Source organism: Lycium ferocissimum, chromosome 8 (assembly GCF_029784015.1).
Source record: "Lycium ferocissimum isolate CSIRO_LF1 chromosome 8, AGI_CSIRO_Lferr_CH_V1, whole genome shotgun sequence".
NCBI lineage: Eukaryota > Viridiplantae > Streptophyta > Magnoliopsida > Solanales > Solanaceae > Lycium > Lycium ferocissimum.
The window spans coordinates 14373257-14398049 of record NC_081349.1 but is presented as its reverse complement, the minus strand read 5'-3'; the positions used below and the strand labels follow the sequence as shown (position 1 = coordinate 14398049).

Sequence of the window (24793 nt, the reverse complement as noted above, 5' to 3'; positions counted from 1 at the left end):
CTTTCTTTTTCGATAATGGTATGCCTTAAATGAGGATTGTGAAAAGATTTTACATGGACCAGTGGTAGCACCTTCAGTAGACTTGATAGAGCTTTAATCGTGTGGGCAGTGCTGTTCAACCATCTGGAAGTGAATTCTATGAATCATGGATTTTCTTATCACTCTCCAGTAGTAATCAACCGGTGGAGCAAAGAGCAAGTGGAGCCTAAATCATTCAGGTTTCTAAATTGCTTAGATGATCATGAAAAATTCCTGCCTATGGTTAAATATGTTTAGGAGAAACATGCAAGAGGATGTGCAATGGAGAGGATATGGCATAAATTGAAATATATTAAGGTGGAAATGAAGAAGCTGAACATAACTGAATTTAGTGGAGTGATTAAGAGGGTTCAGAATTTAGGGCAATAATAATTGATCTTTAGTCACACATGAGGAGTACCTCCACTCCAGTCACTTTGTTTGCACAAGATAGGGATCTGTTAGGCCAACTTGAGAAATGAAGCATGGTGGAAGAGAATATTTCTTGACAAAAATCAAGATTTCAACGACTAAAATTAGGGAACTCAAACAATGCATATTTTCATGCCTCTAACAAGAATAGACATGCACATAATAAACTCTCTGAGCTATTCAACTCATAAAGTGAAATGTTGCATGGTAATACTGATATTGAGGAGGAAGTGTTGGGATTCTGCAAGTAACTGCTAGGCGCTGCTGCTAGTACACTGCCTACAATACATCCTGGGATCACGCCTAAGGGGAAGGTGTTGAATAGGGAATAACAACTGAGTCTAATTGGCCTGTGTCTATGAAGAAAATTAAGTCTGCCGCTAATGAAGGTTAGGACAGTGGTGAAAGATGATATAGTTGAAGCCGTGCGGAACTTCTTTGATTCAGGAAAGTTGTATGAGCTTGTTGATTGCACAACCAACACTCTGATTCCACAAGTATCAAATACCGTCAGAGTTACTGAATATAGACCTATTTCATGCTGTACCACCTTATACAAAATTATCTCTAAAATATTGACTCATGAAATGCAAGGTGTCGCCGATACTGTTGTTGATAACAATCAATGCCGATACTGTTGTTGATAACAATCAATCTATATTTGTCCTTGCGAAGGTGATTTCAACAACATAATTATGAGTCATGAATTGGTTAAGTGTTATGGAAGAGAGGGCATCTCTTCTAGATGCATATTGAAAATAGACATGAGCAAAGCATATGATTATGTTGAGTGATATTATTTGGAACAGGTTCTGACTTATCTGAATTTCCATGTAAAGTTTCTTTAGTAGCTTATGAGCTCTGTTAGAAGTCTCTTATACTATCATGATTTATGGTCACCCCACCCCACCATTTGCACCTAAGAAAGGATTGAAACAGGGTGATCCGGAACTATCACCATTCTTATTTGTCCTGATTATGGAGTACTTGACTAGAATTTTGAAGACTAAAGCATCATCCTAATTTAAAACAACATCCTAGGTGTGCTAAGATAAACTTAATCCAACTTAGTTTTGCTTATGTTCTACTTTAATTTGGTAGGTGTGATATTGAGTCGGTAAGGACACTATTCAATTGTTTCCAAATATTTTCAAAGGCTTCAGATTTGGTTGCTAATGTGGAGAAAAGCTTCATTTGTTGTGGAGGAGTTAACAGTACAAACTAACAACCAATTATCCGGGAGCTTGGATTTGCTAAAGGTGAAATGCCTTTTAAGTACTTGGGGGTCTCACTGAATATAAACGAATCTTTGTAATCCAGTATAAATCTTTGGTAAACAAAATTTTGGAGATGATCAAATCATGGACTTCCAAGTTTCTCTCATATGTTGGTAGGATTCAATTGATTAAGTCTATACTTTTCTCTATTCAAATCTTTTGGTCCAAGGTCTCCCTACTTCCCAAGAAGATTATTAAGGTGATTGAATCATTGTGTAGAAGATTCTTATGGACAAGAAGTGTAGATATTTTAAAAAAGATTTTGATAGCATGAGATACTTTGTGTGTACCAAACACTGCTGGTGGGCTAAATTTGCTGGATATCTCAACTCGGAATAAGGCTGCTATAAGCAAGATGCTGCGGAATTTGTGCATGAAGAAGGATAAGAAATGGATACAGTAGGTCCATTGCTACTACATAAAAGGTGGGAGTGTATGGAAAACTCAAGCTAACCAGACCTCTTGGATCGTCAGTAAAATCTTTAAGGTTAGAACTACTTTTGTAGAAGCTAAATATGGTAAACATGATGTGGACCAGATGGCTCAGTATTCTATCAAGAACATGTATTTGAAACTTAGAAGTACATACCCAAAGATGAATAGTGTGTAACAACTTAGGAGCCCCCAAATGGACTTTCATTTTGTATTTGGTCATTGTTAGGAGGCTTCTAACTAGAGAGAGACTTGCTCAGTGGGGAATGATTGAGGATCAGAAAGATCTATTGTTTTTTGATTATAATGAAACGGTTGCCCACCTAGTAATTGATTGTACTTATTCTGCTAATGTATGGAAGAAACTACTTCTTTGGCAAGATATTACAAAGGGTCCTATGCAGTGGCAAGATTAGATTAGTTGAGTTGTTACCACTGCAAGAGGCAGGGCTACAAATGCTGCTATTTACAGGATGACTCTAGCTTGTTTTGTGTACTGTTTTGAATTGAAAGAAATCAAAGAACTTTCCAAGCTTAAGAATAGACCTGCTTCAGAAAGTAATCTGACATGTCATTTAAGATGTTTACTATAAAGCATTCATGAAGATTAGTTTGCATAGGCATTTGAGCTGTTTTGGATTTCTATCCTCTTTTGATTTTATTTAAAATAGCTTAGTGTAGCCATCAAAGGTGAATTGTTGCTGATACCAGTTCTGGGGCATGCCATCCAAAAAAAAGAAAAAACTATCTAAGCTGTAAATAACACTTTGATAAATAATATTGTTTAGTTATCAGAAAAAATGTATGGGTCTCAAGGAACACTTAATATTATTTAGTATCAGACAACCTATATAAATTCAAAGACTCATTGGTAAACAATGAGTGCTTCAGCACCCATACTTCTGTACGTCAGTTTCCCTCTGTAGCAGTATGCAGCCTTCTTATTTATCTCTTTTTTAATCCTTGTAATACTTAAAAATGCTAATGCCCCTTTTAGCACTTATATTTTCCATGTTTTAGGCACACTGACCATTATAGAAGGGGAAGAAATATGAAAGGATGATCATCGGTTAAACTGGGCACATACACGCTAATATACTATCCATAAATGCAATGTAACTTACACAAGTCTGGTCATGTGTTGAAAAAATTGTAAAATTTGTAACTGTCACAGTTGATAGATTCCAGACACAAAGCAAACTATTAGAATTCAAGCATCTGAACATCTAGAAATTGTGAACAAACGGACCAATAAATCCAAAACATTCTGCTTGTATGTAATTCTACGTGACTTCAAAGCATTTTTCTGCCTGAACTATTATGTGTTTTGGTTGATTGATTCAACAAATTAAATGATTCATGTGGCAGTGTGAAAAGCGAAGCAGAAAATAAAATTACTAAAAGATGAGATAAATAGATTGATTTGGGAAATTAGTTGCAAGAGAAACCTAAAAGGAAAACAAAAAACATCTAACACAAAATATAAAGAAACCAGAGTTGAAAAGAATAAAATGAACAAAAAGAAAAGAGGAAGAAGAAGAATCCACAAGAGAGGGAGAAAAAGAGCAGCAGAGACGACCGGAAGAAGAAGACCAAAAAGAAAGTGAGAAACCTATTTGAGAACAAAAATTTGCTTACAATTCACATGGGTATGTACCATTAACACATTGAACCTAGTGGAGACCCAAAATAAGATTTAGAATTTGCCCTTGTTTTTTGATTTATTTATACAAATACCCTTCATCGTTCCTATGACTCATACCTAGTATATTCTATGTTACAGCAGTACAGTGATGGATTCAGAATTTTAAGCTCATGGGTGTTTAATTGATAATCGTTCTTTATGTAGGTCTTCCCTGGCTATGAATTGCGATAAGTCTAGTTGGGTCATTTCATTTGCACAACTAGTGTTCCACCCCCGCCCCCCTCCTTCCCCCCCTCCCCCGGTATTGTCACTGTTGGTACTCGACCTTGTCGACCTGCTAGAGAGGAAAGCTACAACTTTTCAAGTGAAAGGGTCGTCACTTTGCTTTTTGAGAAAGAAGAAGCAATACTTCTGCACAAACAAATTAACTAACTAACCAAATTCCAAATAAGACTGTTATTTTACTGAGGATTCAATCCTCTGACATGATCTTTTAGCACCCACTCTGTCCAAGGTATAAGGAAAATGCACCAAAAAATCAATTAATATATGGGTGCTCAAGGAACAATTAGTATCAGACAACTTATATAAATCATAGACTCATTGGTAAACAATGGGTGCTTCAGCACCCGTACTTGTGTACGTCGGTCACCCCTGAAAAAGTTTGCAACGTTCTTCTTATTCTCTTTTTTCTTTGTATCCATGTAATCTTTAAAAATGTTACTGCCCTTGTTAGCTCTTATATTTCTCATGCTTAAGGCACACTGACCAATATAGAAAGGGAAGAAATACTAAAGGATGATTACCGGTTAAACTGGGAACATCCACACACCAATATATTACCAATAAATGCAATGCAATTTACACAAGTCTGTGTTTCATAAGTTGAAAAAATCATAAAATATGTAACTGTCATTGTTAATGCATTCCAGGAACGAAGCTAACTATTGGATCCTATTTTTATGAAGCATCTGAACATCTAGAAATTGTGAATAACAAAAGGACTAATAAATTCATAACATTCTGCTTGTATGCAATTTCTTCGTGACTTCAAAGCATTTTTCTGCTTAAACTACTACTATCACTCCCGGTCCCAATTCATATGACACTCTTTTCTCTTTAGTTAATCCAAAAAAGAATGACATCTTTTTATATTTAGTAACGAATTCAACTCTAAATTTATCTTTTTACTCTTAATGAAATGTTTTATAGCCACACAAATTTATATGATTTATTTTAGACCACAAGTTTAAAAAACGTTTCTATGTTTCTTAAATTTCGTGTTCAGTCAAACACCCTCGTACAAAATGAAACGGAGAGAATATATATATTTTGTTTGGCTGATTCAATAGGAAAGATTCATGTGACAGAGTGAAATGTGAATTGAGAAATAAAGATTTCTAAGGGAAAAGAGTAATAGGTTGATTTGTGGAAATAGTCCCGAGAGAAATTTAAAAGGAAAACAAAAAACATACTTCCTCTGTCCCAATTTATTTGGCCACTTTTCATTTTACACTCTTATTAAGAATACTCTTATCTCTCTTTAATTAATGACACTCTAATCAATATTGATTAGTTAAAAGAACAACTAATGTTAAGGTACAATGAGAATGATTTAATTAATTCTATCTTAATTTAGTAAATGGACAAGTAATTTGAGACAAATATTTTTAGCAATGTGACCAAGTTATATGGGACGGAGGGAGTATGACATAGAATATAAAGAAATCATAATTGAAAAAGAACAAACTGAAAAAAAAAAAAATAATAAAGGGAAGAGGAAGAAGAAGACAAGAGGGAGGAAAAGAGCAGCATAGACGAGTGGAAGAAGGAGGCCAAAAAGAGAGTGAGAAACTTAGATAAGAACAAAAATTTGTTTACAATTAACACGTAAGTTGTACCATTAACACGTGAAACCTAGTGAAGACCCAAAATAGGATTTAATTCGCCCTCACTTTTCGATTTATTTACACAAATACCTTCTTCGTCCCCATGGCTCATATATAGTTATTAAAAACGAGTTGAATTTGCATTTCATGACAAAATAACATGATGAAATAAACAGAAATAGAAAAAAATCGATTTTATGTTAGTTTGATCTGGTGCACATGTTTACCTAGTCAACATAGTTGGTTTTATAAATTATTTTAGGTTACTTAAAATACCAGTACAAATCTAACAGTAAAGAAACCTATCATTGTTCACTTTTTGAGTTAAAAAACATTTCAAATGAGACCGCAAATAATACCTAGTCACATTACCCTTTTGCACGTTTTCTAAGGAATCATAAATAAAAAGGGTATATTTATTACTTTTTTCGTCTCATATTAGTTGTTCACATTAATATAAATATTCATTCTAAAATACTTGTCCATTTATAAAATCAAGATAGAGTTAATTAAGTTTTTCCTACTTTGCCCTTAATATTAATTGTGTTTTAAAGTAATCAATATTGATTAGAGTGTAATTATTTGGAGAGGGATAACGGTAATGTAGTAACAATAAATTTTTATTTATGAATTATTAAAGAGCGTGTAAAGGGAAAAGTGGACAAGTAATATGAGACGGAGGGAGTATCTTACCTTTGTTTCTCTCAAATAAATTGCACTCTAATTAAGATTGGTTATTTTCAAAAAACACTTAATATTAAGGGTAAAATAGAATAAAAATAATTAATGTTTATAAAATGATAAGTATTTTGAGATAAATATTTTTAGAAACATTGACAATTAATATGGGATGGAAAGAGTAAATGAAAAGTAGACCAAATTGAGAATTGCTTTGACCTTTCTACTTCGACTTGTCTCATGTGTAGGGGTGTACGAAGCAAATCGACAAACCGCATCAAATCGATAATCCGAACCAAACTGAGAAAAAAACCCGACTAATGGTTTGGTTTGACTTGATTTGATTTTAAAAAGAAAAAACTGAACACCATTGGTTTGGTTTGGTTTTAACTAAAAAAAAAGTCAAACTGAATCAACCCAACCTGACATTACATTTATAAAATCTCAAATATATTTTATACATAAAAATATTTATTTATAATGTAATTTATAAATGTTTCTTTAACTTTTTCATAGTTTTTTTTATCTTTTAACGTATTATTTCAAGTTTGGAATTAAAATTTTTAATGGTCCAATAAGTTTTTATAGCCCAATGATATTAGTAACTCAAATAAAACTCAACAAAAATCAAATCAATACTAATGTTAACAAAAGTAATTCATATCTAACACTGGAATGACAATAATGTTGATATCTATTCTTTAGTTTTATATTAGTTTAGAAAGTGAAAATGCATAACTTTATTTTATTTTTTATTTAATATCTAGTCATGTAATTAATACTTATTAGTTGTACTTATTTTAGCATGACTTACTACTTTTAGATTATGATCATTTTCTTCATGCCTTATAAATTGGCCGTATTTATTGTAACATGACTTAGTACTTTTAGATTATGATCATTTTATTTATGCAATTTCATTAATTTTTTTCATTGAATATTTTAGTACAATGTCATCTCTCATCTCACGTTTTGTGTTATTTTCTTAATAAATATCTTAATTAAATAGTCGTATCTTACTAGGACTAAAGAAATATTTGAAGTACAAGTTATATGTTTTGTATGAAGACTTTACCGGGGAAAAACCCGAAAAACCCAAGCAATCCGAAAAAACCGAGAAAACCCGAGGTTGAAAAACCCGACTTTTGTTGGTTTGGTTTGGTTTATAAATTTAAAAACCCGATGCAATTGGTTTGATTTGATCTTTAAAAAACCTGAACCAACCCGGTTTATGTACACCCCTACTCATGTGTATGTTTCGCTATTCATGCTTTGGCCTTTCTAATTTGACCATTGCTGGGCAATTTTTATCTTCTTTTCCTTTTCCTTGTTTGGAGTGCAACTTTGTTTGTCCTAATTGGGGTTAAACAGTAGTATGGCTGTGAAAGTGGTCTGCTCTAAACTTGAAATTGCTGGTATCTTTAGAAAGAAATTGTCCTTTCCTATTTGTTCCACCAAACACAACCCAACGTGCAAATGCTCAAAAAAAGAAGGCCAAAGTCATAAGCGATCCCCTAAACTTGTCCACATATTCCTCATGGCCACCTAAACTGACGTTTGTACCTATTGAACACCTAAATAACTATAAATTTAAACCACTTAGACACCTTTTTAACAATCAGTGAAAAATATAAGTGTGTTTAGTTCACTCGCGTATGATGTGGCAAAATTGACAAATTTAATTATGACTCGTGGCATCTGGCCTCAAAATAATTATTAGAAAATGTTAACTAATTAAAAAAAATAGTTAAACAAAGAAAGGACTGGACCCACACGCCAACCCAAACAATCACCCCCTTTATTCTCCTTCCTCGTCAATCCACCACCACAATCCGCCGTTCCCCCACCCCCAGCAGCCATCCCCTACCCCCGCCAACAATTATTCCCCTTTTCTTCCCTCGTTTAGGTCCACCAATGCTTTTTCAAGACCCACCCCTCTTTTCTTATCCCTTTCTTTCCCCTCTCCTTAGGATCCCTTTTTTCTTTCTTCACTGTCGAACTCCGCCGGCGGCCACCGCGTACCACCACTAAAATTTTGGCCCTACAATCTTTAAAGTTCTTGCTAAATATAAGTCAATCAATGAAAGGTGAGAATGCACACTTAACAAAAAAGAGAGTGGTAGCAGTGGTGAGCATTTTTCCGGTAGACAAGATGGTGATGGTGCTTTTCGGATTTAGAAAAGATAAAGAAAATGGTGATTAAAAGAAACATCTAATTCACAAATTATTTTTATATAAAGAAACAAAAACAAAAGAACAAAAAAAGAAATAATTGAAGAACATAAGCTAAAGTGGAGAAGATGAAGAGGTTTGGGGTTGGGGGGGGGGGGGAGGTGACTGATGCAGGGGTTAACTAAAAAGTCATATTTTAAAAGAGGTAAGTTTTTAACCAAAAAAAAAAGAAAATTAGTATTTAAGAGTAGTTAACGCGCCCACGGAAAGTGTGCTTCACTTTTTTTGCCATGTCAGCAAAAAGTATTTATGTAGTACAAATTCGAAGTGATTTAGGTGTTCAGTAGGTATAAGGTGTGGTTCATGTGTCTATGCGGAATCTGTTGACAAGTTTAGGGAGCTGTCTATGACTTTGGCCAAAAAAGAATATCATTAGTACTTTGCTCATCTTGATTTGGTAACCGTAAGTTAAACAACCAGATTGATCTTTGTACATTTAAAAGCAACAAACCATCTACTTGATAGTACATTTCATGCATTATATATTCTTTATAGTATTATGTCACGTCCTTAGTCTTCAACTAAGCGCACGTGCGACACTTGACAACTCGCTCACGTTCTTGCACAACTTGCTCACGATCTTGCTATGCCAAGTCAGCCTAGTTTACTACACTCAAGATCGCTAAGGGAATAGTAATTGAGAAAGACAAGAGAAATTTGCTAGAAGGAAGCTTTTTATTATAGAAGACTTAATTGATTTTGCTTGATGGTTTTTTTACAAATGAATGACCCTCTATTTATACTACTCACCTAGGGACTAGTATGCAAATAATAATTAATGTATAAGTCCCTACTTATTTACAAAGAAGTCCCTACTCTAGAATTATCCATTAGGCTAGAATGTTCTAAGGTCTTCCTAAGAAATCTTCTAGGAAGTCCATAAATATCTAGAGCATCTCCACATGAATCTCCATGGCTCTAGAATAATCCAACACATGCTAGATTTTTTTTTTCCATGTAAGCATCCACATGGCAAAAATAGCTCCAAATGGCACTTAGGTGGCATGATGACGTGGCGGGTCATCACACTCTCCCCCACCTGATGTTGCGACGACCGCGGCGCATTGCTGCAACATAAACTCTCGAATCTTGTCTTTAAATTGCCACAAGTCTTCATAACGCTCCCATGTGGCCTCTTCCGGTGGTTACCCCTTCCAGTGGACGAGGAACATGGCGGTGGCTTTCTGCCCTTGTCTTCGGCTGGCCTGGTAATCAATGATAGCTTCAATCTCCCCATCGTGTGAGGTGGTGACGGTAATCGGTGCATGACTTGACCCTTTCCCGGTTCATGCTCCAACTCAATCTTGTGATCCAGCTTACGCCCAAGAGGCAAGCTCTTGGGTAGCTCTTCGGAAATACCATCTTTGTTTTCTTCGAGCAAATTATCTGTCCAAGGCGGCGGTGTCTCTTGGGTACCATTATTTTCCTTCAAACTTGTAATGGTTGCCATGAATGTTGCTCCTCTTTCTTGAGCCCTCGACCCCGCATAGCCGAAAGTTGTGCATGGCACGTTCATGCGACATAGTTATTGTAGGCACTATGCAAGCGCCTTCTCGCTCCATGACCAAGAGACGTTGGAGGTAGGGATCGATCATCGCGTGGCAATGTCTAAAGAATTCTTGCCCCAGAACAATGTCAAAGATATCCATAGTAGTGGCGGTAAAATTTGTCGTACCTTTCCAGTCGCCCAATTTGACACTAACGCCATTAGCTACACCACGAGCATTTTCTGGCTTAGCATTCACGGTCTTGACGAGGGCGTTAATTGGAGCAAGCTTCAACTCTAGTCTCTTCGCTGCAGCCTCGGTCACAAAATTGTGAGTCGCTCCAGTGTCCACTAATGCACGAGCGAGCTTGTTGTTTATGGTGAGATCCACGTATTGATTTTTATTCTCGTCGGGTTGGATAGGTTGCTTCTTGACAGCGCCACATATGCTTATCATACCTAACTGTGCGGTGCCTGAACCCTCTCCTTGCGTACGTTCCTTTCGTTCACGGACCATTGCGTTGAGGCTCTTCAAGTCGGGGCGATTTACGGCCGTGTGGTCCTCCATATATGTAGCATCCCTTCTTCTCGATCTGCGCCTTCTTCTCGGCATAGCCCTGACGACCACTTGACTTTTTGTCGTCGAACTTGTTGGCATTTTGAGTCCTAGAGTAGTGTTGTTGAGAGTCCTTGTTCTTACCACGGTCTCCCCCACCTTTGGTATTGCCACCCCTTGACTCATTACCTTTGCCTTTGTCGTGTTTGTCATGCTTGAAATCCATTAAAGACTCGGCCTCCACTATGGCTTGGTCTATATCCCTGACTTGCCGGCGTTGCAACTCTTGCTTAGCCAGTTCTGCAACCCGTCCATGAAGTGAAATAACAAGTCATCGGTCGTGAGGTTGGGAATTTGAAGCATAAGGGTGGTGAACTCCTTGACATAGTCGCGAATGCTCCCCGTCCGCTTCAACTCTCTAAGTTTGCGCCTTGCCTCGTACAAGACATTATTTGGGAAGAAGCGTCGCTTGAACTCATTCTTGAACCGATCCCACGTGTTGATTGTGCATAGACCTCTGTCAGCATCGACGACCTTTTTTCTCCACCAAAGCATGGCAGTCTCTGTTAGGTACAACACAGTGGTGTTGATCTTGGCCTCATCGTTCCTCACTTTGCCATGCCTGAAATAGTTCTCCAAGTGCCAAAGAAAGTTCTCCACCTCTTGTGCATCACGAACCCTTTCGAACAACGGTGGCTTGGGAGCCTCGATCTTAGCGTCCCTCGTCACAACAACATTGTTGGTCGCCTCGGTCACGCCAACATTGACTTTTCTTCGAGTGCCACTATCTTTGCCTTCATGGCATCGATAGTACTCAACGCCTCCACGAGTCCGCACTTTCTAAGGCGGTGATGGTTCGTTTTACCTCAATCTCGACCGCATACGCCCCTCCAAGTCATTTCGGATGTTTTCAATTTCTTCAAGAGTATGCCCCTCAAGAATGCTAAGAGTGCCCTCCACCTTGCCCAAACGTTGGCCAAATATGTCGATGGCGTCCATCCCCACATTAACCTTCATAACCCACTCTTTACCGAGCGAGACGTCCTCGGACGGGACCTCCACGTCATCCTCGCTCCCTCGGTGGTAGATGGTTCTTGGGATGTAAGCTCTTCTTTGGCACTGACCTGCGCGCACCTCCCGGCTCTTGTTGGCGTCATTCCTCTTTCGTTATGGCCCTTCTTGCCGGCGGCATCCGGATAACGTTGGCTTGGGTTTTAGCGAGCGTTGATTTCTCCGTCGTTTGCCATTCCCTCGGTCGTAACCTTCGCTCGATACCACGTTGTCACGTCCTTAGTCTTGACTAAGCGCGCGTGCGGCAACGACAACTCGCTCACGTTCTTTTGACTTGCTCACGATCTTGCTATGCCAAGTCGACTAGTTTACTACACTCAAGATCGCTAAGGGAATAGTAATTGAGAAAGACAAAGAGAATTTGCTAAAGAGCTTTTTATTATAGAAGACTTAATTGATTTTCTTTGATGTTTTTTTACAAATGAATGACCTCATTTATCTACTCACGCAGGGACTAGTATGCAAATAATAATTAATATATAAGTCCCTACTTATTTACAAAGAAGTCCTCTCTAGAATTATCCATTAGGTAGAATGTTCTAAGGTCTTTCTAAGAAATCTTACAGGAAGTCCATAAATATCTAGAGCATCTCCACATGAATCTCCATGGCTCTAGAATAATCCAACACATGCTAGACTTTTTTTTTTCCATGTAAGCATCCACATGGCAAAAATAGCTCCAAATGGCACTTAGATGGCATGATGACGTGGCGGGTCATCACAATTAAGTGCGTAATATTAAAGGCGTTAAATTGCAAATTTCGTACAAAAATTAAATTAAGCGACGTCTACTTTCTGCCCTTGAGAATTCTACTTTCTGTCCTTGAGAATTTTTCATTCTTTTTTCGGTATTTTTTTTTCACTTTATTTGAAAATTTGCATTTTGCCATGAAAATTCCAAATACAACTTAAAGTTGTAATTAAAACAACCAAATATTTTTTGCAAAAACTATAACTAAACACAACTCCAACTTCAGAAATTTCAAATAAAGTGAAAAATATTTGGTTTTTACGGCCAAACGCCTACTAAATGTCAGCAAACTTTTGGGAAATGGGAAAGTAGTTCATACATCATTTAGAAGGAAAAAAAGAATTGCTTCACCATATGCTGTTGCAACGGACAACATTACTCGACAATATTTATACTATTAACTACATAAGAATTGAGAAATGTTGAGGATCACAATAGCAAAAACTTAACCTGAACCAAAGAAAACTAGATGCTGTAACAAATCCTAAAATCAACTTGCATTAAACATAGTTTGGGACCAGAAAGCTGAATGCATGAATACTGAAAACCTTGATAAGAAGACAATGATTTTTCTCATTATTAGATTCTCAAAAGGCAAACTAACTGCTACATGAAAAACTTGTTACCAAGGGATATGGCATTGGTGCGATAAAAAAGACTAGTTCGAATAAATTTAATTAAAAAAAAAAAAAAGAGATTCCCCTCGTCTTCTGTTTCACTAACTTGTGTTTTCTAATTCTCATCTGCCTTGACAGTAAGCAACTTCATCTTGGTAGCAAATTCGGTCACGACATACTAAGCAAAAGAAGTTGTAAGGGTTTCCTTAAAGCAATAGCAAAGTCTAGAAATTAGTTTGTCTAAGCAAGATCACCCCATCTTACTTTATATCGTGCTGCAAGGTAATGTGCTCCAATAGGTCCTCGACTTCCATAAGGGTAGCTTTCGGGAACTATTTTCTTATGCTCAAGTTCTTTCAACACTGGTGTGAAAAGAGACCAAGCAGCATCCAGCTCATCACTGCGGATGAATAGCCTACGTTCACCTTCTATGGCATCAAGAAGTAACCGCTCATATGCATCAGGGATCTCCTTCGAGTATCTGCACATAAACAACAAATCAGTCTTCAGAGTTCAAGAAAATTAGGGTGACAAGAGCATATTGAGTCAAGAAGCAAAAATTTACACTAAAGCAATGCATCAGAATTTTCTGAAATAATCGGAAGATTTAAGCCTTAAAACATGAACCCAAAAAATGCATAGACTTCACCATAGTTTTGATCTCTGTCAATTACTTGCCAATTCACAAAAAAAATGCATTAATTCTCATGATGTGAGACATGGACGTGATGCAGTTGATTTATGTGATCCAAATTTAGATGTTTAAGGAAACTTTCATCTAGCTTGGAATTGAGGAGTAGTAGTTGTTGGTGTTGTTGTAATGTAGCTTCATCTAAATGAATAGCAGAAGCACCTGAAGGAAAACTTACAGAGTTTTTATAGTCATAGGCTTTTCTTCTTTAGGGTAACAAAAATTAGCTTGCATCTTGTATGTCAAACAACTCGATAAGAATTTTCTAATTGCCTCATTTTCTATATATTTAAATTATTCCCTAAATTAAAATAACAGTGACAGATATGAAATGACGCATCACATATTTGTCAACAGTACCTTGCGGAGTAAAGAAGATTAAGGTTACTGGCATCCAGTCTCATTCCTAGACCAGGAACTTTGTTATTGATCTTTAGGTATATAGCTTCATCTGGCTGAACACGGATAACAAGCTCGTTCGTCGCCTGGTCAAGATCCGAGCCAAAGTTCTTATTGTATAAATTTCCTGGCACATGCCTGAATTGTACTCTTATTTCCGCACTAGCAAAGGAAAAGCAAAGAGGAATGAAGGGGCAAGTAAAAAATAAGGAAAGAATAAGTAAAAGGAAATACGTATTTCTCTGATAGTTTCACTAACCTCCTGGTATGTAAAGCTTTCCCGGCTTTCATCAGGAAAGGCACCCCATCCCATCTTGCATTATCTATGAAAAGAGCAGCTGCAGCAAAAGTTGGGGTTAGACTGTCCTTTGGTACGGTCTTGTCGTCGGTATAACCGGGATAGGTTGTTCCTCCTTTTGAATGACTTTTGTACTGCCCAACGACAACATCGTGTAGTTGTAAAGGTCTCATAGAACGCAGAACTTTTACCTGGCATGTAATACGAATTAGATATGGAACTAGAAAACAACAAATTCCTTTAGGCAGAATACCTAAAGATCCCCCTAAACTCGACACTTTTTATTCAAATCCCCCTTAAACTATACCTGGTCCGAATTAACCCCCTGTACTTGGCTTTTTTATAATCGTTACCCCCTCAAACACTAACTGGTCCTAATTACCACCCCGTACTTGTCTTTTCTATAATCTAATAAGTGATTTCAAATGACGTTTGGAGCGTGAGAGTGTAAAATAAGAGTCACATCATATTAATCTGATGTGTAAAAAAAATATAAAATACCATTTCCTTATATTTTTAAGCATTCCAACAGCTGTTCCTTATCTCCTTCTGTATATCTTCTCTATTTCCGTTAAAATATAGCTACCAATTTTTCCTTCTTTTCCCATTTTTTTGAGGGGATAAAGATTAATGAAAAGCCAAGTATAGGGGGGTAATTACGACAAACAATTATAAAAAAGCCAAGTACAGGGGGTAACTAGGACCAGGTTTAGTTTAAGGGGGAACTGAACAAAACACACCAAATTTAGGGGGGTCTTTAGGTATTCTGTCATTCATTTATTTAAAATAACTCGGTCATAAAGGAATAAATAAAACCTTTTCATTTCTGATATCTTCTGCATCCAAACTGACAGGTGTTTCCATGGCAAAGAGAGCCAGAATTTGAAGCAGATGGTTTTGCATAATGTCTCTAATTATCCCATAATGATCAAAATAACTGGAGACACAAATAAAAGTAAACAAAATTGGTTCTGATATCTAGTTCTACACCACCTAAATTCCAACTTTCAGAAAGAGAATTACCCTCCCCGTCCTTCAGTGCCAAAATCTTCAGAGAAAATAAACTGCACGTTCCTTATATACTGCCTTGACCATAAGGGTTCAAATATCAGGTTGGAGAAACGAAGGACAGAAAGGTTTTCCACAAGCTCCTTCCCTAAATAGTGATCAATCCTGTTGATGCAAAACAGAAATGAGGATAAAACATACCAGTTAAATAATAGTGCTCTTCCTTCCGTGGGTCAAAAGCAATTCAACTTTAAATAACTGCACCTGAAAATTTGATCTTCATTCAGGTACTGCTTAAGCGCTCGTGTCAATGCAGCAGAGGATTCACAATCACGACCAAACGGCTTCTCTACGATGACTCTTGTCCAGCCTTGAGCAGATGAAGCAGAGAGGCTTGCACATCGTACAGCATTTATAAAAATATTTGGAGGAATGGATAAGTAGAATAGCCGATTTGAAAACCTTCCAGCCTACAAAAGTAATCATGGTCAACATTAAGAGAATAGCAAGTAAATAGAAAATTATATTAAACTTCATCACTCATTAGAATTATGGAAACTGCAACAGAGAGATGGATTTGGTTGAAGATCTTGACAGAAATTAACAATCACTAAGGGTGTTCGGTATGAAGGAAAATGTTTTCCATGGAAAAAGTTTTACTAGAAAATGTTCTCTGGGAAAACAAGTAGGTTTCTTATTTTCTAGTGTTTGGTAGGTAAGCAAAATATTATTATCCCAGGAGCATTTCTATGTAATCTAGCAAAGCACTATGTGGGTGGCATGGGGTGGGGACTGGGAGTTCGGGGGTGGCGGGGGGTGGGATGGTCAAGGGGTGGGGGTTGGGATGTTGGGTGGGTGGGGAGGAGACAATGTACTTGGAATATCACTTATAGAACGTGTTTTCCCTACTTCCGTTAGGGAAGTCATTTTCCTCATTTTTAAGGAACTTGTTTTCTAGAAAAAATGTTTTGCAAAACATTTTGACAGACCAAACATTAGAAAATTAGCAAAAAGTTCCTCCATACCAAACACACTCTAAGCTCTTGCATTTGCCAGGAAAGGGAGGAGAGACATGATAGGATGATATCATAACTTATAGCGACAAGCTCAACCAAGCAAAATCATAATGCTGACATATATACAGAGAGGATGATTTTTTATTGAATGGTAGCGCCCATTTTCTCAAGTTTAAAGTTCCCTCTTTGTCATATCTGCAGGGTTTTCACGAGTGGGGTAGGGTGTTTTAATATGAATTAGCAAGATGGATTCAGTTTGCAAGCTCTTATAATGCCAACCAAATAACAAAAAACTGCACATTGCCGTTATGAATAAGACCAGCAGAGGCTTTACTTTAAGAAAAACAAACTCAATTATCCGAAAAGATAAAGATCAGAAAACTCAGGAATATCAACCCTAATTACCTCATGTTCCTTCAGCTTTTTATCAAGCTCTGCAAAGTTTTCCTGGGAATCATATTGGCCACTATGGTAGAAACACCTTTCTAGAAACTGTTCCATCTTTTCACCACAATTTTCACTGAATAACAAAGTTAAGCACAATTATATCAATCCTAGTCACTTTGATTTAACTATTACTCGAAATAAAACAACTACGCCTCAATCCCAAACAAGTTGGGATTGGATCTAAGGCCAACATTACATTGCTCGAAAGAAAACATGATGAAAAAAGAAATGTCCTCTATGCAAAACAAAAAAAACTGGAATTATGTATGTTACTGATCAAAACGAATTGCACCTCTTATCTATCCTGCAAGTAAGGGTTTTGCTGACCATGTTCCTGAGTTCGGCATCAGTCATCTTACTCCGGGCATAGCCAAAAATAGTGAAATGCTGCATTAACAAAAGGTGTAGTTTTATTAGACCCATTCGACCAAAAGTAATGAAGGATATAAAACTTTTAAAATCAACAGTAACCTCAACGAAACTGGATAAATATGGGACACACCTCGGGTAGGCAACCCTCATAATAAAGTGCAAAAAGTGCAGGAAATATCTTTTTCTTGGCAAGATCTCCTGAAGCACCAACAACAGTAATACTGACAGTTGATTTATCTTTGTTGACATCAAAATCAAATGTATCTTTCTGCTCCTTTGGAGGTGTGACTGACAAAATTCCATCTTTTAATTTCTTCAAAGGAGTTTCACTTTCGATTTTGCTAGGCGGAGTTGCTACAGCACCTATAGAACATTAAAAACTCAACATAAGAAACCAACAGAGAGAAATATATATGTTCCATAGTAGTTCTTCTAAGAACAATAGTAGCATAAAAGGGTTTACAGTAACACACTTTCAAGAACAATAATAAGCAACAGAATTTTACTATTTCCAAAAAAAATGAAACAAACTCAAAATTTATGATGTGAACTCAATAATCAATCCTATAACTCTTTCTCTCTTTTTCCATTTTGTTTTAGAACAAGATTCCAACCACTCCACTAACAAGGAATAAATTGGGACAAATTTTAGCATGGTCAACTTATAAAATCCAGACAATTAATCAAATTTAGCATTTGTATAAATCAGGAAAAGAAGAAACATGAAAAAAGACTCAAACTTTATTATATAAACTCAATAAAGAATCCTAAAACTCTTCCATCTTTTTTACCCTTTTGTTTGAGAACAAAAAAATCATGCAACTTTACTAAAGAATGAATAAATTGAAAACAAAATTTAGCATTGGTCAACACATGAAATCAAAACAACTACTCAAATTTACCATTTGTTACCATCAGGAACAAAACAAAACAAATAACTTCCTCATCTTCTAGATAATTCAATTAAAGACTAGCTTAAATATAAACTAGTAACAAAGATAAGGGGGCCAAAAAAAAAAAAAAACGAACCATCTTGCATGCGAGCAGCATTACAAAAGGGTGTCTGATTAATTTGCAAAGCAATCTTCTGTGAACCAAACTTTCTTGAATTTATCGAAGAAATTCCTAACTTGTTATTACAATTGGAGTAACACTGTGCGGAAAGAGAAGAATAAAGGGTCACCATTTTCTTGAAAAATCTGTGTCTACAAATATTTGTATATGTATCTAGTCTAGATATAAAATTGAGAAATGGGGGTTTGGTAGGGAAAAAAAGAAGAAGATAGATATAAAAAAGGGGGTTATGGTGTAAGAAGATTTCGGATTTGTCGATGGGGGTTAGTCTCTTGAGATCTCCGAAAGGGTGTTTGGTTTTGCAAAACCAAATTTAGTTTAATTTTTTTGGTCAAGTGGAGAGGGAATGCTAGTATGGTGTCATTGATTAATCTACTAGTAGTATACCCTATTATTGTTTATTAAGATATTTTATTGCATTTATCATCCTGGATGTTTGTATGAAGTTTTCATCTAACCTCTAACTTTGGTTATGTTTACAATTTGTCACTCCTGTAGACTTGAGTCCTGTTTCCTTTTTTTCACATGCATTCTCTTAGACAATGTTCGATTCTGTTATAATTAAGGTCTTAACATAAAAGTATATAGAGAATGATACGCAATTTTGCAATACACGTTTCCACTGTGGACTATGGTTCTTAATTTTGTGCTTCAAAATATTTATATCGACTTTCTTTATGTTTTCTAATAAGAGGAAATACTAAAAGTTTATACTCATAGTAATATGCAATATCATTCTATTTTTCTCTTTAAAAGTTCTTTTTAATCCAGTTTGTTTGTTTGGAAGAGTAAAATGTAACATTAAATATATTTTCTCAAACTTAGTGGAAGCAAATGCTATTTTATTTGATTTGAACAATTAAACTGTGTATTTCTAACAAATTACAAATAAATTTTTATATTCAAATCTATTTTTAATAGTTACGCATAGATAAGTGTAACAAGTTCTTTTTTCAAACAAATGGGGTATATTTGAAATAGTCTGAAAATTTAGTCAAGGGTTTAACCACTAGAATAGATTCCAAAAGATTCAACCAAAAAGGCGCAAAGTGCATCATGTGAGGTCAATTGATGGGGACAAAGAAGTGAATTGACAATGGAAGAAGTATGTGGACTGTTTTAAGAAATTGCAAACATGAGGGGATGTTAATAAGTTATTTTCAAGATTAGATGGGCCAATAAAAACAAATTGTAATAAGTCAAGTTTGTATTACAAAATTGGCTCTTAGGGAAGTGACAAAGCTACCATAGAATCTTTGGCCTTTCCTGTAAGTTTATTCCTTCTCGGCTTTTTTTTGCCCTTGCCACTTGCCAGGCAGCAATGAACTCTTAGGGGCTGTTTGGTTTGGGTTAGAGGAGAAATAATTCCCACATAAAATTCAGCATTATATTATATCATGTACGGTTCGTTTTGAAGAAATTTAATCTCTACATAAAAATAGCATTAAGTTATACAATGTTTGGTTGTTACTTTTTATTTTTCTCATAAATAATATGACATGCATAAGTTATGCATGAATTTATGTATTATTTTATATGAGGCAGCATGTAGAATGAGAACATGAATAATAGCAATACATGTGTTAACATCCTAAAATGACAATAAGCCTCATAATACTAAGATACTTTTAAAATTTATTTAAAGAAAAATAAATATCTAAAATCATTATACATTAGTTTGTAATATATCAATTATTCAACAAAACATATTTATGGTTAACTAATCCCTATATTACTAATTTCTGTATTACTAATTTTTTCATAACAAACATACATTTTTAATCCCTGCATTCCCAATTTTTACATAACTTGTCTCCGAACTAAACGAGCCCTTAGACTTATACCTTGAAGGCAAAGATGCTTTCTCGAAATTGGTATGTTGAATTAAATAATTTGATTGCAAGGATTAAAATTTGGGGAGCTCAGACTATATCATGAATCAAATAATTTAATTCATACATTACTAATCACCGCATTACCAACTCGTGCATCACTTGTCTACTTCAAATCTCCCAATTTAAAAAATAGACTAAAACTTGTATAAAATTGGATAATATTAATTAAGTAGATTACAGTTTATATACGAATACTATAGTATGCCAAAACTATTTTATAAAACTATTTTCAAAATACTCTTTTGTTTTTAAAAAACCTTTTTGGGTGGATTTACATAGAGTTTTACCTAGGCTAAGAGCCTTCGGGTATTAGTCTAGATGTTCAAGTCCGACACTCATGCTCAATTTTGAGCAAAACTATACTTCGACGATTTCTTAAAAAATGTATTTTTTGCATGTAAATGACACCCCCTTATTGCGGAAATCCAAACTTAAGCAATTTTTGTCAAAAAATAATTTGTAATCATAAGGCACACTATTCGAACCCGTAGGTAAACCGCGATTGAGCGGATCTTTAATACCGAGGTGCCTAACACTTTCCCCGGGGAATCACCAGAACCCTTACCCAGACTTTGGTAGATTAGGTTTTTTTTTTTAAATAATTATTTTAAATGAACCCTTTTCCAACTGGTTTTCCTAATTTCCAAAAAATTAGGTGGCGAGTCTAAAATGTATCCTTTAAAGCACCATTAAGTGGTTGGCGGGTTTTTCCGACTTTCCCGGTACAATTCACAATCGTACTTCCCCAGGACACCTCCCTCCTTTTATAAGGTATGTGCGAGCCGGTTAAACTTAGAATTCCCAACGCCCTAAGAATTTCTTCGATTTAGTGGATAGGCAGTTTGGTAAATAAGTGAAGATAGTTAGAAGTGATAACGGAACTGAGTTCACTTGTATGAAGAATTACTTCTTCGAACATGAAATTCTTTTCCAAATGTCTTGCATTGGAACACCTCAACAAAATGGAAAAGTCGAAAGAACACACTGTCACATTCTCAATGTAGCATGAGCATTGCGATTTCAGGGTCACCGTCCGATCAAATTTTGAGAGAATGTATTTTGACTATGAGATATTTGATCAATAGAACACCGTCTTTGATTTTGAACAGGAAAACCCCTTACGAAATTTTATATGGGAAGGCGCCTTGGTATGATCACTTAAGGGTGATAGGGTCTTTGTGCTATGCGCACACTAAGGGAAGAACAAAGGACAATTTTGAGAGCCGAAAATGTAGGTATGTTTTCTTAGAATACCCCTACGGAAAGAAAGGTCGGAGATTCTTTGACTTGGAGAAAAACAGATATTTGGTGAACTTCTATGAGACTAAGTTCCCGTTTGTTGTAGGAACGAGTAACCTGGTAGCCAGCATAGAAGTAATCCCAAACAAATGAGAGTCTACGAAAAAAAGTCTTCGAAACGTAGACGAAACAATATTAAAAGAAACTACCTTACCATAGAAGAAGACCGGATAAACAAGGTAGGTACGGACAAAATCCGGAGAAACAAAGTCAGGCCACTGGTTACCGGACCTACGAACCATCCAGATTTAGACTGGACATAAACCGATCTAGATAGAGAAAATATAGGGGAATTGCAGACAGAAAGGATCTGGATAGCTGAAATACACCCAGAGGAGCAATGGGTCAGGGTAAACGTCAGAAGCATGAATCGATTCGGTTACGTGACTATGTCACTGAAACATTCCGGAAACAAACTCCATCAGCTCGTCCACCTGATCCTCAGCAACCCTCAAGTGCGTCTTATTCTCTAGCTCACTTTATATCCCGTGATAATTTTTCTTCGAAACACCAAAGGTTTCTTGCAACAGTTACCACCGAAAATGATGCAAAAACCTTCTCAGAGGCAATGAAAAAGGAACATTGATGGAAAGCCATACAATAAGAGATCCAAGCATTGGAGGATAATGGAACATGGACTCTACAATTTTTCCACCGGATAAGAAAGCACCAGGCTGTAGATGGGTGTACAAGATCAAGTATAACTCTGACGGTACCATCGAGCGATATAAAGCTCGTTTGGTCATCTTCGAAAATAAACAGGAAGAAGGAATTGACTATAATAAAACTTTTGCTCCGCTTGCTAAGGTAGTAACGGTTCGGACCTTCCTAGCAGTTGCGGTACGCCCGAAATTGGTAGTTGCATCAGATGAATGTTCATAATGCTTTCTTACACAGTGACCTTATGGAGGAAGTATATATGAAATTACCACCAGACTTTCATATTCCTAGTCAGGGAAAAGTGTGTCGACTTCGAAAATCTTTGTATGGATTGAAGCAAGCTCCACGGTGCTGGTTTACGAAATTGTTAAGCCCTTCACTGAAATATAGGTTTAAACAGTCATATTCGGACTACTCTCTGTTCACTAAGCACCAGGGAAGTATGCAGCTCAACACCTTAGTCTATGTGGATGATTTGATTATCTCCAGAAATGACCATAATGCCATTTAACTGTTCAAAGTCTATCTCCGCACATGTTTTCACATGAAGGATTTGGGCCCCTTGGAGTTGAAGTTGCACGCGGGCCGACTAGGTTTTTTCTCTGTCAATAGAAATATGCCTTGGATAAAATTTCTAAGACTGGATTATTGGGAGCTAAACCCATCAACACTCCCATGGAATAGAATCATGGTTTGGCATTGGCCGGAGGAGCAAATTTGGGAGATCCAGAACAATATAGATGTTTGGTCGGAAGATTGATATACCTCAGCTTTACACAACTAGAGTTATCATATTGCATTTATGTTTTGTCCCAGTTCATGCAGCAACCGAAGGAAGAACACCAGAACACGAATCTTCGTGTGGTGCGTTATTTGAAGAAGAACCCAGGACAAGGCATAGTGATGAAAAAATATTGTGATCTCCGGTTGTATGGATGGTGTGATTCTGACTGGGCGGGATGTCTGTTGACCCAGAAATCACTCAACCGGATGGTTTATCTCACTCAGGAATTCACCTGCTTCTTGGAAAATCAAGAAGCAGAATATTGTTTGCCGCTCGTCAACGGAGGCTAAATATGGATCGATGGCAATAACCGTCTGTGAATTGAAATGGTTAAAGGGAATTTTGCAAGTTTGGGCATTGAACAAAAGTTTGCGGTGAAAATGTATTGTGATAGTCAAGCAGCTTCGAGATCCGGTGTTTCATGAACGAACTAAACACATTGAAGTGGACTGTCACTATGTCTGGGACACAATCCAATCCGGTTCAATATTCCCCAGTCATGTGTCAACCAGTGAGCAGTTGGCCGATGTGTTTATAAAGGTGTTTACAAAGGATTTGGAAAAATCGCTGCATGAATATTTACTTGGTAAGTTAGGCATTCGAGACCCTCATGCTCCAACTTGGGGGGGGGGGGGGGTATTGAGACCGGATATACGATGATGCGTGACCGGACCAATGAGTCCGGTCAAGTCGATTGACAAACGAAGACACGTGACAGAAGACCTTATTCTAGTTTAATTGTAATAGTTTAGTCTATTTATGGCACAATAATAATTATGGTAAATATAGGATTTGTAGTCCTATTAGGATAGGGTTACCTTATTAATTTAGGGTTTAAGGAGATGACTTACTTGTTTATAAGGAGGTCATTATGATTACAAGAAAATAGAAAGAATTCTCTCATTATTCTTATCTCTCATAATTCTCGTCCCTGCCTTGATTTTAACATATGTATTTAAAATTTTGTAGTTGCGTGGCCTTGTTTCTATTCTTTTTCCTCTTGGTTTGCTATCCATTGTGACTCTAAGTAAAATATACTAAATGGAAGCTTACTGATGCACAACTATCTTCCAAACTTATTTTACAGTTCAATTAAATCTAAACAATTTGTGTATCTCAAATTGTCAACATTGGAGTAGTTTGGTTTTAGTGTAGTTAGATCCCTAAATAATTTGTGTTACTATACTTGTATAGGAGATGTATGGTGGTAGCTAGACACAGCACATTTTAAGTGACAAAAAGGGTTTGCTTCGACTGAATATCGTGTTCTATAAATCAACAACTTAAACTATACAAGGTTACAAAGATTTCAAGAGCTAGCTAGGTTGCATACATTACAACAATCTTATTTTCTTCAAGCGAACATTTTCTATTCACTCTTGCTATAAAGTCTTCAACGCTTCAATAGGCAATAAAGCTCTTTCATCTCCACTCTTTCCTCCTTTGCCACATAAATCACATTATCCATTGTTTGGTTTGCTTCTTCCTTCCTTAATTATTCATGGATAAATGTGTTTTCCATAACTAATAGTAATATTCTCTCAATTTTCTTCTTCGTTGATGGTCCCTTTAGTTCTCCATTTAGGATGGTCCCTTTGTTATTGTTGTTGTTGCTACTTACTGTGAACAAGCACATAGGATTACTGAAAAGTGAACAAAATTTGAAAAAGAAAATAAACAAAAAGGCTCTTAAAAGATTGGAACCAAAGAAGAACGTTGTAGTAGCAAATTAGTAAACAATAAATCAAGGCTTTGAGAGAGATTAG

The 24793-nt window shown here is 36.3% G+C and overlaps 1 protein-coding gene across 2 annotated transcripts; it reads right to left on the bottom strand.

Annotated features, from left to right (window-relative positions):
- Positions 1 to 13020: 13020 nt before the first annotated feature.
- On the bottom strand, positions 13021 to 18752 carry LOC132067316 (glucose-6-phosphate 1-dehydrogenase, chloroplastic). 2 transcript variants are annotated; one of them, XR_009417124.1, is made up of 11 exons: positions 18345 to 18752; positions 17446 to 17678; positions 17236 to 17330; positions 16902 to 17016; positions 15745 to 15950; positions 15496 to 15645; positions 15289 to 15409; positions 14434 to 14663; positions 14136 to 14336; positions 13271 to 13565; positions 13021 to 13229 (listed from the first exon to the last, which is right to left on the bottom strand). XR_009417124.1 is itself a non-coding variant. In XM_059460512.1 (10 exons), exons 1-10 carry the CDS (start codon positions 18499 to 18501, stop codon positions 13325 to 13327), a joined length of 1749 nt encoding a protein of 582 aa, XP_059316495.1. In that variant the 5' UTR covers positions 18502 to 18752; the 3' UTR covers positions 13021 to 13324. The 2 variants fall into 2 exon arrangements, 1 of the variants encoding a protein (XP_059316495.1); XM_059460512.1 differs by having other exon boundaries at positions 13021 to 13565.
- Between the last annotated feature and the right edge of the window lie 6041 nt (positions 18753 to 24793).

What these genes read in the sequence shown, in the direction of transcription:
- LOC132067316 (XM_059460512.1), bottom strand. Translation starts at nt 18,501, where the DNA reads ATGGTGACCCTTTATTCTTCTCTTTCCGCACAGTGTTACTCCAATTGT. An exon ending in AATGAAGATCAAATTTTCAG is followed by an intron (nt 15,646 to 15,744) that starts GTGCAGTTATTT and finishes TTGCATCAACAG; the next exon opens with GATTGATCACTATTTAGGGA. An exon ending in GGCACTGAAGGACGGGGAGG is followed by an intron (nt 15,410 to 15,495) that starts GTAATTCTCTTT and finishes TTGTGTCTCCAG; the next exon opens with TTATTTTGATCATTATGGGA.